Below are 13,305 nucleotides of genomic sequence, written 5' to 3'. Positions count from 1 at the left end.
AGCTGCTGAACCTGTAAAATTGCTGTGGAACTGAACTCAGGTGGTCACTGTTTGACCTCAAGAAGAGAAAGCAGGACTCTTAAGCCAACAGCCTGTCTCTGTCTACCAATTTACCATGGAGCAGACAGCAGCAGAAATAAATCTGTCCCTCATCTACATTGAATAATGGAACAGTGGAACTTGTGCCTTCAAGTCTAATTCAACATGCCATCTCCCATCACGGAAGTCCTTGCTTTTGGAAAGGCAAATCACCTTGCAACAGTAAGCCTACTATCCTGAAGTATGCTACTGCACTTTCAATTTTGGACTCTCATAAAATTCATAGATCTTATTTATATTCTGGTCTTGCCCTGTACCCCTTATCCCTCTTTTACTGATTGAATGTAAAAGGAGCCAGATATTGCAAAACTCCTTTACCGGCTTGTTTCTGTGTGCAACTAAATCAACCCTCTCATGTGATATTATCTCAAGTTTGCTGTGGGATTATTGACAGATGTTTTGAACACTCCAAACCAAGGGTTGGGGAAAATACATCGCTACTTATAAAAGGGGAAATCAAAATCACCTGTTTAGACATGTTGTAAGCTGAGTAATCAGGGCTGTTTAAATTAATTCCCCCTCCCGTCCATATTACTGCTGTACTCTATGTTTTACTCTCCTTAGCAGTTCTTAGCAAGTCTTTTCTTTCTTCCACTATCTCTTTCGTCTTATTTATGAAACAAAATTTGTAAGCCACAATTTTATCAGTTAGTAATTTTACTGAAACAAGAAGTTTGAGAGTTTTGATTGATAATTTCCAGTCCTTTTGGCAACAGCCAGAGCCACTTAAGGGTTCACGTTCAACTGTCATACACCGCAGGATTAGGTGACACTTAACAGTTTTAATATGAAATTTGAGCAAATCAAAACATGACGCTCAAGCGTGCAAGTCAGAGAGTGGCGAGAAGTACGATCAAATCAAAACTCTGCTGAAATCTGACGTGTGTTATGTCAAATAGGAATAATATAATATACATTTATAAATGTATTAAGTTCTCAAGAACATGTGGGTGGCACGGTGGCACAGTGGTTAGCACAACTGCCTCTCAGCGCCAGGGACTTGGGTTTGATTCCCGGCTTGTGTGGAGTTTGCACATTTTCCCCGTGGCTGCATGGGTTTCCTCCGGATGCTCCAGTTTCCGCCCATAGTCTGAAAGATGTGCTGGTGTGTGAGATACATCGAGTGGACTCGATGGGCCGAATGGCCTTACTTCCGCTCCTATGTCTTATGGTCTTATGGTCTTATGGTTATGTGCATTGACCTGAACAGGCGCCGAAGTGTGAGAACTAGGGAAATTTCACAGTAACTTCATTGCAGTGTTGATATAAGCCTTACTTGTAACTAATAAATAAACTTTTAAACTTCTCTTCTCTGCAGCCATTATAGAGCTCTGTCTTTGCCCAATATACAAAAATGCTATAAAAATTACACCATTTAGGAACAAAAAATCACACACAGTTAACATTTGTATCTCACACACAAGAGCATCAACAACCGGCCGGGGGGGGGGGGGGGGGGGGGGGGGGGGGGTATCCAAGTGACTGCTACCGACTTGCCCTACGTCAGATAATTTTAAATTATTCAAAATGAAATGCAACAGTCAAACATACTAACTTTGATGTAAACTAAAACCTCAAAAGCAAACATGGAACTCTCTCCAAATACGTTATGGGATCAATTGTGTTAAATATATCAAATTTCCAAAGCGAATTAGCAAAACAGTTCACACTTAACTTGGACTGACAAGTTGGCTTGTATGTTTTATAGGAATACAAGTTAAAATGATGAATTCCTATTTATTGACTGCAGCTCGGCCTTCAACACCATTATACCTATGAAAATCATCTCCAAACTCTGTGGCCAGGGCCTCGGCTCCTCCCTCTGCGACTGGATCCTGAACTTCTTAACCCACAGACCACAATCAGTAAGGAAGGCAACAACACCTCATCCACGATCATCCTCAACACTGGTGCCCCACAAGGCTGTGTTCTCAGCCCCCTACTTTACTCCTTACACATCTATGACTGTGTGGCCAAATTCCCATCCAACTCAATTTTCAAGTTGCTGACGACACGACCGTAGAGGGTCAGATCTCAAACAATGATGGGACAGAGAACAGAAATGGGATGGAGAATCTGGTGAACTGATGCGGCAACAATAACCTCTCCCTCAATGTCAACAAAATGAAGGAGATTGTCATCGACTTCAGGAAGTGTAGTGGAGAACATGCCCCTATCTACATCAAGGGGGACAAAGTAGAAAGGGTCAAGAGCATCAAGTTTTTAGGTGTCCAGATCACCAACAACCTGTCCTGGTCCCCCATGCTGACACTATAGTCAAGAAAGCCCACCAACGCCTCTACTTTCTCAGAAGACTAAGGAAATTTGGCATGTCCGCTACGACTCTCACCAACTTTTACAGATGCACCACAGAAAACATTCTTTCTGGTTGTATCACAGCTTGGGCTCCCGCTCTGCCCAAGACTGCAAGAAACTACAGGAAGTCGCAAATGTAGCTCATCTTCCCTACTTCCACCAGACTTTTGAACCAACTTACCTTGCATTAAGTTGATCTTTCTCTACACCCCAGCTATGACTGTAACACTCCATTCTGCACTCTCTCGTTTCCATCTCTATGGACAGTATGCTTTGTCTGTATAGCGCGCAAAAAACAATACTTTTCACTGTATGCTAATACATGTGACAATAATAAATCAAGTCAATTCAAATCAAAAGAACATACAAGAATAACATAATCCAACTTGTAGCATTCCTGCAGAAACTTGTGTGAAGGTAATGTACACAATAATCACTCCAAAGAACTGGGGTTGGCTAATTTTATGCTTTCTTTTGATCATATTCCATACCTTCAGAAATTAGCACTTGGTCAACACCATATTCCTTCATTTACACTTAAAACAGCAACACTTGAATTGAGGAGAATTTCAGACCATTTAACAATGAATGTTTTGCCTCAAGTCCAGTTTTGGCAGAGTAACACCAAATTAATCACAGTGTCACTCATCACGTTCACACACTTTGCCTCCAATCTTCAAAATCACCGTGTCACTCTTTCACCTTCATATCCAAATCACCATTTCACTTTTTCACATTCATATCCTTTGCAGCCAGTCTCCCACGAGACATAGAAATAGGTCTTTCAGTCAAACTCTGAGCTGATGCCTATAAATCCACAAGCCTTCGCATCCCATTTACCTTATCTCAACCTTACAGCACATCTTTCTATTATCTTTTCTTTCATTTACTCATAGTTTACTTTTGGAAGCATCTAAGCTGCCGTTCCAAATTCTAACCACTCGCCAAAAAAAAAATTCTTCTAATTTCCTTTTGTATTTATCAGTAATCATCTTGCATTGATGGCCCCTAGTTTTGGAATTCTTACACAATTCTCCACACAACTGGGTGGTACGGTCGTTAGCACTGCTACCTCACAGCACCAGGGACATGGGTTCAATTCCAGCCGCTGGTCACTGCCTGTATGGAGTTTGCACATTTGCCCAGTGTCTGCTTGGGTTTCCTCTGGGGGCTCCGGTTTCCTCCCACAGTCCAAAGATGTGCAGGTTAGATTGATTGGCCATGCTAAATTGACCCTAGTGTTAGGGGATTAGCAGGGTAAATATGTGGGGTTATGGGAATAGGGCCTGGGTGGGATTGTGATCGGTGCAGACTTGATGAGCCAAATGGCCTCGTTCTGCACTGTAGGGATTCTACGATTACTACCCCGTCCAACTCAGCTTTTTTTCAATTGTTCTCCGTCTTCACTAAGCCTCAGCCTGTTCAACTTTTCAGGGTAGATTTATTCACCTTTGTAATTGTATGCACTTTCTCCAGTGCTTCTATGCTGTTTTTACAGTAGAGAATAGAACTGTACATCATACTCCAAATGTGGTCTGACTAGGATCCTATATCAGTGTAATGTAACCACTATTTTTGAAATTGACACCTTAAAAAAATAAATCCCAGTTCTTTGTTAGCATCTATAATTCCTTATCCTTTGCCTCTGATCTCCAAATCAATTGCCGAGTGTCACTCTTCCCGATTATATCCTTCATAATGAAGTTTGCTTTATTTGTTCACAGGATGTGGGTGTCAGGCTTGGCCAGCATTTATTACCCATCCCCAATTGCCCCAGGGAAGGTTGTACAGCTGTCTTCTTGAAGCGCTGCAGTCCATATAGTGTAGGCAGTTAGTGCATGTGGCAGAGCCTCTGGCGATGGTGGGGCTGCAAGGGGAGAAGTATGCTTGATACTCATTCAGCTCCAACTCACACTCCAAACCCTTGCCTTCAATTCCAACCTCTCTACCACCACTGTCCCAACGAATCAGACTGTTTGCAACCTTGATCGCCTATTTGATGAGCTGTGTTCCTTAACTTTTTTTTTAAAACGGAAAACACAAAATAAATTGCTGCTCGAAGGACTCACTGTGCTTTTTGCTGCTAGCCTGTTCACCGAACCCAGCCCCAATAAATTCCAATGTTTACCTCCATGTTTCACCTGTTTTTTAAACTGCTCCCAATTTGGTTTCCTATTTACCATATTTTATTACGTTCATCCAGCCATTCACCTTTATTTTTCCTGATGTGCTCAACTACCAAGCACTCTCGTCCTACCAATGGCCTTGCTATTTTTTTAAACTTTTCTTCTTTAACTTGCTTTTTTTTATTGCCTCGGTTTGCTTTCAGCCTTTTTTCCGCCACTTGGAATAGATTTCCTGCTCATTATTCCCCTCTAGTAACTTGCTTTTTGAACAGCGATCATCTGTATTATGCTCTTTGGCTTTCACAAGTGACAGCTTTTGCATTTTTCCTCCAGCTCCACATATTTTTTATGTTTTTCTTAAAGCCTTCCAATCTAGGGCATGACAAAGTTAATATACTAAACTGTGGAGTACATACATTTATGACATTTCTCATTGAAAATGAAATATTATTACAATGCTCTCCTGGCCAGCTTTCCACCTTCCATTCTCCATAAATTTCAGCTCATTCGAAGTTGCTGATAACCTGATTCAGACCAAGCTCCCTTCAGCCACTCGTTTCATCCTTGTGCTCAAATCCTTCCATGGGCTTGCCCCTCTCCACTTTTAAAGTCATAGAGCATGGAAACAAGCACATCGGCTCAACTTGTCCATGCCACCCAATTTTTACCACAAAGTTCGTCCCAATTGCCCGCGTTTAGCCCATATCCCTCCATAGCCATCTTAGCCATGTAACTGTCTAAACGCTTTTTAAAAACACAAAATTGTACCCACCTCTACTACTACTTCTGGCAGCTTGTTCCAGACACTTACCATCCTCTGTTAAAAAACTGCCCCTCTGGACCCTTTTGTATCTCTCCCCTTAAACCTCTGCCCTCTAGTTATAGACACCCCTACCTTTGGAAAAAGATATTAACTATCTAGCTGATCTATGCCCCTCATTATTTTATAGACCTCTATAAGATCATCCCTCAGCCTCCTACGCTCCAGAGAAAAAATCCCAGTCTATCCAGCCTCTCCTTATAACTCAAACCATCAAGTCCCGGTAGCATCCTAGTAATTTTTTTCTGCACTCTTTCTAGTTCAATAATATCCTTTCTATAAAAGGTGACCAGAACTCTACACAGTATTCCAAGTGTGGCCATACCACGTCTTGTACAACTTCAACAAGACGTCCCAACTCCTGTATTCAATGTTCTGACCAATGAAATCAAGCATGCTGAATGCCTTCTTCACTACTCTGTCCACCTGTGATTCTACTTTCAAGGAGCTATGAACCTGTACCCCTAGATCTCTTTGTTCTAAAACACTCCCCAACGCCCTACCATTAACTAAGTCCTGCCCTGGTTCGATCGACCAAAATACATCACCTTGCATTTATCTAAATTAAACTCCATCTAGCATTCGTCAGCCCACGGGCCCAATTGATCCAAGATCCCGTTGCAATCCTCGATAACCATCTTCACTGTCCACTATGCCACCAACCATGATGTCATCTACAAACTTACTAACCAGGTCTCCTAAATTCTCATCCAAATCATTCATATAAATGACAAATAACAGTGGACCCAGCACCGATCCCTGAGGCACTGCTGGTCACATGCCTCCAGTTTGAAAAACCACCCTCTACAACCACCCTCTGTCTTCTGTCATCCAGCCAATTTTGTATCCATTTGGCTACCTCACCCTGGATCCTGAGAGATTTAACCTTTTGCAACAACCTACTATGCGGTACCTTGTCAAAGGCCTTGCTAAAGTCCATGTAGACAACATCAACTGCACTGCCCTCATCTACCTTCTTGGTTACCCTTCAAAAAACTCAATCAAATTTGAGAGACATGATTTTCCACTCACAAAGCCATGCTGACTGTCCCTTGCCCCTCTAAATGCCTGTAGATCTTGTCTCTCTCTAACAACTTACCCACTACAGATGTGAGGCTCACCAGCCTGTAGTTCCCCAGGCTTTTCCCTGCAGTTCTTTTTAAGCAAAGGCACGACATTTGCTACCCTCCAATCTTCAGGCATCGCACCTGTGGCTGTCAATGACTCAAATATCTCTGCTAGGGGACACGCAATTTCCTTCCTAGCCTCCCACAACGTCCTGGGATACACGTCATCGGGTCCCAGGAACTTGTCTGTCTTGATGCGCTTTAATGATGATGCACCTCATTCTCTTATATGTACACTCCTCAAGACATCACTATTTATTTCCCAAGCTCCCTAACATCCATGCCTTTCTCAACAGTAAATACTGATGAGAAATATTCATTTAGGATCTAGAACGCATTTCATCCCTACCTACATCCCTTTGAAAACGGCAATTCTCAAATTATGGCCTCTTACGCATCCACTATGATCTAATAGCACCTTTGCCTTCAGCCTCCCTCAACCCATCCACTAGTCTACCTAAGTTGTTCCCAGAACTTTGATCACTTGTCCTAATATCTCCTATTTGTTTCAAAGTTGGTGTCAAATTTTGTCTTGTTATACTCTTGTAAAACACATTGGGATGCTTTGCTACTTTAAAAGGCACTGCGCAATTGCAAGATTTCATTCCAGACAATTAATAAGAGGATTAGGCGGTACAATAAAATATCTATTATTGTGGTGATAAGATTTTGAAGTAAAGTGAAAAATAGTGAAAGGTAAGGAATGAATGTAAACTAGCGTCAATCACTGCAAGACACATGCACATTGCATCTGAAATTGTAGAGCGTATGCAGTGGGCAAGATCTTCCTGTCAACAGCAAAGCTGTGGCTTACACAGTTGACTGCATTATAAATTGCATTTTTAGCACTTTTTGTTGGCTCAGTGTAGATAGTCAAGGACAAATGCAAGATTTAGTGCTGAGGCGCTTTTTTGGGCAGTGGAGACAGGGTACAGAGGGGAGATGGCAGGATGTGCCGCACTAAGGCTTGCTTGGAACAACTCTAAATAAAGAGGGCTAAAGAAAATCTACTGTTTGATTTGTTACATTGTCTGACATAGAAACTGGCCCTAACTCAATATTAGTTTCTTAGAAATATTCGTGGGCAGCATAGTGGTTAGCACTGCTGCCTCACAGCACCAGGGACCCATATTCAATTCCGGCCTTGGCTGACTGTGTGGAGTTTGCATGTTCTCCCACTGTTTGCATGGGTTTTCTCCAGGTGCTCTGGTTTCAGTCCAAAGATGTATAGGTTTGGTGAATTAGCCATGATAAATGTGCCGGGTTACAGGATGGGATAGGGCAGGATAGGGAGCCCCCCCCACCAAAAGACCCGACTCAGATTTTTACGGCCACGATCCCTTCTCTTCCCACCAAAAGCTTGATTCTGACCTTCAAGGCCACAACCGCTCCCTTTTGTAATGACCTGACCCGACCATTACAAGATCCTACCCACTCAATTTATACATTTATCTTTTCCCTGGTCAGTCAAGGACCTATAATTTAATAACGTACTTGGTTTACGGCAATTAGTGCCATAAAAAGTGAGCATGGCCTCCTTGCATCCAACTGATGCATCTTCAATGCAAGCTCCGAGGGACATGCTGCACTGCTTGGATCTCATCCAACTCAAGTCAGAACATCAGGCAAAGTAGGATCCAAAATATTTTCAGACAGGAAAGTGGCCATCCAACTCTGATTGCCACTCTGCAGAAGTTCAGGCTCATTGTCTAGGCCAAAACTTCAATGCAGTACTGAGGGAGTGCTACACCATCAAGTGTCAGAGGTATCAAACCAAGGGCGCAACTGCCCTCTCAAGCAACATAAAGGATTGTACAAGACTATTTTGAAGAGCAGGGAAATTCTTCCCTGGCCAATATTTATCATAACCAATGTCACAAATTGCATCTCCCTGCTGTTTGAAGGGTCTTGCTGTGCAGAAATCAGTCACTGTGTTTCTTATATTACACTTCCTATGGCGAGTAATCTTCAAAAGTACTAACTACATTAGCGTTGGGGAATCATGAAGTTGTGAAGGGCACTTTTGAAATACATGCCCTTTCTTTGAAATTTGTGATCTTTTTGTTCTATTTACCCTATAATTTGTTAGAAGCAGAACCAGAGTGTCATTAGGAGCATAACACTGGAATGAAGAATTTACATGGCAACTGTATCATGATAAATTATTTTGCTGCTTCGTTGGAAGAAGTCTAAAGGGGGAAAACCATTTTCAACTGCTGAATAACCAAAAGCAGAGAAGAAAACAAGGGCAAGTAAAACAAAAGCGCTGCCACTTTCACAATGACAGCAAGTGGTTTCAGGTGGTGGGACCCGGATGGGCTACCACATTAATAGTAGTAAATGGTGCAATGCCCCCACATTTAGTGTGCTTTAATTCCAAGGCAAAAAGCACCCCAAGCGATTCATCTAACAATCTGGAATCTTCTAAAACTTTTCATTATTTTTTAAATGATGTTTCAAGAGAATAAACATCTTAACTACTTTCTAATATTAAAAATAAGTGGCTCAAAAAGCATAGCACAGTAATCCTGTGTGGTTGGTCTTACTGTAACAGAAATACAGTAAGTCCACCTGCTTCAAATCACATTTCCCTGATACCAATCTCAATAATTTGTATAATACCGTTCACGAAGGAAAGGTATTTCTTGGGAGTATTATCAAACAAAATTTGAAACAGATAATAGGGCAAATAAGTTATAAAGAGCATCTTAAAGAAGAGTGATGGAGAAATTCAGGGAAATAATTCTAGAACTCAAGGCCCGGGCAACTGAAGGCACACCCAATGATGGAGCAGCTGAAACAGGGGATTCGCAGAAGGCCAAAAATAAGAGGAAAGCAGAGAACATAGAACATTACAGTGCAGTACAGGCCCTTCGGCCCTCAATGTTGCGCCGACCTGTGAAATCAATCTAAAGCCCATCTAACCTACACTATTCCAATATCTTCCATATGTTTATCCAATGACCTTTTAAATGCCCTTAAAGTTGATGAGTCCACTACTGTTGCAGGCAGGGCTTTCCACGCCCTTACTACTCTGAGTAAAGAACCTACCTCTGCCATCTGTCCTATATCTATCACCCCTCAATTTAAAGCTATGTCCCCTCGTGCTAGCCATCACCATCCGAGGAAAAAGGCTCTCATTGTCTACCCTATCTAATCCTCTGATCATCTTGTATGCCTCTATTAAGTCACCTCTTAAAAAGCATAGAAAGCAATAGGTTGTAAAGGCCATGGAGGAATCTGAAGAAAATAGTTAAGATTGAGGCCTCGCTGGACTGGAAGTCAATTTAGGTCAGCGAACATAGGGATGATGGATGAATGGGACTCAATGCGACTGAGGATGCAGGTGCGTTTTGGATGACCTTGCGCTTGAGGATAAAAATGGGAGGCCACCAAGGAAAGCATTTTAACAGCCATATCTCATACTGACAAAGGTATGGATGAGGGTTTCAGCTGAGCAGAGGTCAGGAGAGAGGCAGGCAACGTTAGGCAGATGAACTTAAATGGTCTTGGAGGTAATGGGAGCTGAAGTGTAGTTCTGAAGCTCGTCATAGGATGAGATGAGACACCAAGTCTGTAAATGGTCTGGTTCAGCCTCAGACAGATGCCAGAGAGAGATGGACTCAAGCAGGGAACAGAGTTTGTGACAGGGGCTGAAGAGGATGACTTTTGTCTCCCAAATACTTGTAACTTTGCACATTCTCCCCGTGTCTGCATGCGTTTCCTCCCACAGTCCAAAAATGTGCAGGTTAGGTGTATTGGCCATGCTAAATTGCCCCTCAGTGTCAGGGGGATTAGCAGGGCAAATACATGGGGTTACGGGGATCGGGCCTGGGTGGGATTGTCGTCGGTGCAGGCTTGATGGGCCGAATTGCTTTCTTTTGCACCGGAGGGATTGTATGATTCGAACAAGATTCGGACATGCAGTACAAGTTTCAACAGCCATCAAAAAAAACCTCAAGATGTTACAAATAGTAAATAACACCCATCTCACTCGCCAGAAACAGAAATTAGTTTCGGGGGAGGGGAGAAATGGAGGATTACAATTCCTCCAAAGATTTGTCATTGCTCATAGAAATCGCACTGTTGCTAAATGTAATCGATTAGAAAACATTTGACATTTGCATGCCGATATCTAAAAGCGGATCTTTCAAAAATGCCTAACGAATAAAGCATTAACGCCAACATCTTTTATATCATACTAATCGTAAGCCTCACTGCACCGCAAACTGCTTTGCCATCCCGAATTCCAGGATAACTTACACGCACTAAATGGCAAACGACACGGCCGCACCCAAGGAAAATAAAATATTCCGGGAAATGCGGCGTTGCCTTTAATATGTATTTAAAAAGGCACAGCTTGAAAAATTCCACTGTCCGACCGACATAACCCCTCTCAAAAGTCCTGTACAAATTCGTAGATACACAAGGATAGAGGTAACACGAGCTAATCAGTGAAAAGTTGTTTTAATTATGTTCCGGCTGCAATGCCACATTGTCGCAAACACCCACGCAAAAAACTCTAACCGTAAAAACTTTCTTCCCATAACTTACTTTGCAACTACTGTAGATGATTTCTCGATAAATGGACAACGCACACCACCTCCACAAGCTACCCAACAACCCGCATAGTTTCAAATCCATTGCCTCCAGCAAACCCCCCCAGTTCCCTGCACAAAACCACACTGTAGATGTAAAATACCCCGGGACTTGGCTATTTTTGTGCAGCTCTCCACTGAAGTTTGTTTTAATTTTAAAAGAAAAATGTGCCAAACTAAAGATTGGTGATATATTACTCGCTTGGAAGGTGCTCCCTAGGGAAAACGGTTTAGATGACTGCTGCACAGAACAATTCTGGTAAACAAAAGAGCCGGACGGGAGAACGCTGAACAAAAGCTTTGTGAAATTTTAAAAAAGTTATGTGCTGCAAGGTTACCAGTATAGGCTTTAACTCGAGGTGACGATGTAGAAATGTTTTACACGCACCTTGTCTTATGTGAACCAGGCAGAGTTAGGGAAAGAGGAGAGTTCTGGTTCAGAAAGCTCTTGGATTTAGCATGGCTTCGCATTTCGAGAGATGGTTGTCCGTGAGAGAACTGGGTGGAGGGATCTGTTGGACTTTCTACAGTTAAGAAACTGCAAATTGAATCTTAGCTTCACTCTGCAAACAGGACTCGTTGCAATTCTTCAAACGTTTACACTCGAACATTGATGCGCCCCAAGCACTTTGATGTTTTAAAATTCATTCTGCATTCGTGCAGTTTTGGGCACATTGTGCGTGACCTGACGCACCTTTCGCCAAATTCCTTTGTATCAGTGGGCTGTGATAGGTTCTGTAAGAATCATCGCCAGCACCACCCAGCTCAGTGCCTCCAAAGAGAGATTTATTTTATCTGCAGCACGGCCACTCAGCATCTTTTATGCATTTCTCCCCTTTTTTGCTGCAAAAACCTGACATTTTTCGTTGATGCATTGTCGCAAATGAAACTCACTCGTTCGTTTCCTGCTGTTAAAGGCAATTCACGCCGAAACACGCGTGTGCATAGCTGACCTCGTTTACTTTTCTGCGCAATGCAAAAGTTAAAATGTTGCACTGGCGTCCCCTCCCCTCCCCTCATTCAGAGTGCAAATTAGAAGCTGCATTCATTTCTTCCCTCTGTGCACTATGTGGCAGGAAGCGGAGGGGACAGCCGTGCGCAGGCGCGGCGGCTGCAACCCCAATGTTTGTCGGCGGGAGACCACTATTTGGCAGAAGGTGCCAGAGGCCCAGTCTGCAGCCCTTTTCCTGTCGAAACCTCCTCCACCGTGCAAGTCCATCACTGCATGATCAACATATAATATGTACATTCCGTTTACCCTTTCGTCTCCCATTTCTCACCTTTGCATTCGAGGCGGCTGCAGCTCGGACGGCTCCATGTCGGTTCTTACTGGTGCAAAGTGCACGGCATAGCTGCGTTTGTTGTCGTCGAAAGGGAGGGGGCTGGAGGTTTTTTGTTTTTTTTAAAAAAAAGAATAAATGCTGAAGTCGGCCCGGCGCCTGCGAGCTGCAGAGACCGGAGCCCTCAGCCAGCGCTCGAACGCCTTTCTGCTGCCGGGGCGGCCATCTTGCGACCGGTATGTGGTAACTACGGCAACCCGCTGCGGCCAGAGGGAGAGCGCGGCCGGCAGAGGGCAGCAAGGCGGCTCAGAGCCTGAATACACCACCTTCAGGTGTACACTTGTTAGGCTGCATTAGTTCATTTTTAATTATGTGATTTACCTCATGCACAATTACTCTAATATATTCATTCAGAGGGATTGTTTGAGAGAAACACGCCAACGAAAAAAAAATTCTCTAAATTTAAAACAGAAAAAACCTTGTACAAAAAGGCTACCCAGTTTTCCAACATGAAAATTAGGCGTCCTGGGGAGATTTGGCAAGTTCATAAAACAATGTAATAACTTCATGTAGATTCCAGATTAATAACTGTAATTTGTAAATTGATTTGTATGGGTGGGGGAGACCATCATTATACTTCTAGTTATGGCAGCAGAGTTACAATTATAAGGCTTTATGTAAGGCTCCGGTCATTCAAATACCATAATGTGCAAGAGAGCCAGCAGTGTTTTTATTTGTGGCACAGGCAATGTTTCCTTGCACAATGTGAGTGAAGAGTCAAACGGATTTGAAACATTAATTCTGTTTTCTCTTCCTACAGATGCCGCAAGATCTGCTGAGGTTTCCAGCATTCTCTGTATTTGTTTCAAATTCCAGCATCCACAGTGTTGTGCTTGTTTTATGTGAATGAAGTAGATCTTTCTAGTTTGCCATACAGTG

General features: G+C 42.8%; 1 protein-coding gene across 2 annotated transcripts in view; it reads right to left on the bottom strand.

The window, feature by feature from the left end:
* map3k4 (mitogen-activated protein kinase kinase kinase 4) overlaps window positions 1–12,606 on the bottom strand; it is a 189,350-nt gene extending 176,744 nt beyond the window's left edge. Inside the window, exon 1 of one of the 2 annotated variants that reach the window (XM_078230123.1) lies at window positions 12,367–12,606. In XM_078230123.1, coding sequence (XP_078086249.1) covers window positions 12,367–12,404 — 38 coding nt within the window. In that variant the 5' untranslated portion in view covers window positions 12,405–12,606. Of the gene's footprint in view, window positions 1–11,042; window positions 11,143–12,366 lie in introns of those variants that run through there. The other variant, XM_078230124.1, reaches the window with a different exon arrangement.
* Window positions 12,607–13,305: the final 699 nt, after the last annotated feature.

Source organism: Mustelus asterias, chromosome 15, assembly GCF_964213995.1.
Source record: "Mustelus asterias chromosome 15, sMusAst1.hap1.1, whole genome shotgun sequence".
Lineage (NCBI taxonomy): Eukaryota > Metazoa > Chordata > Chondrichthyes > Carcharhiniformes > Triakidae > Mustelus > Mustelus asterias.
The sequence above is the reverse complement of the archived record's forward strand: the minus strand, read 5'-3'. Positions and strand labels throughout refer to the sequence as shown.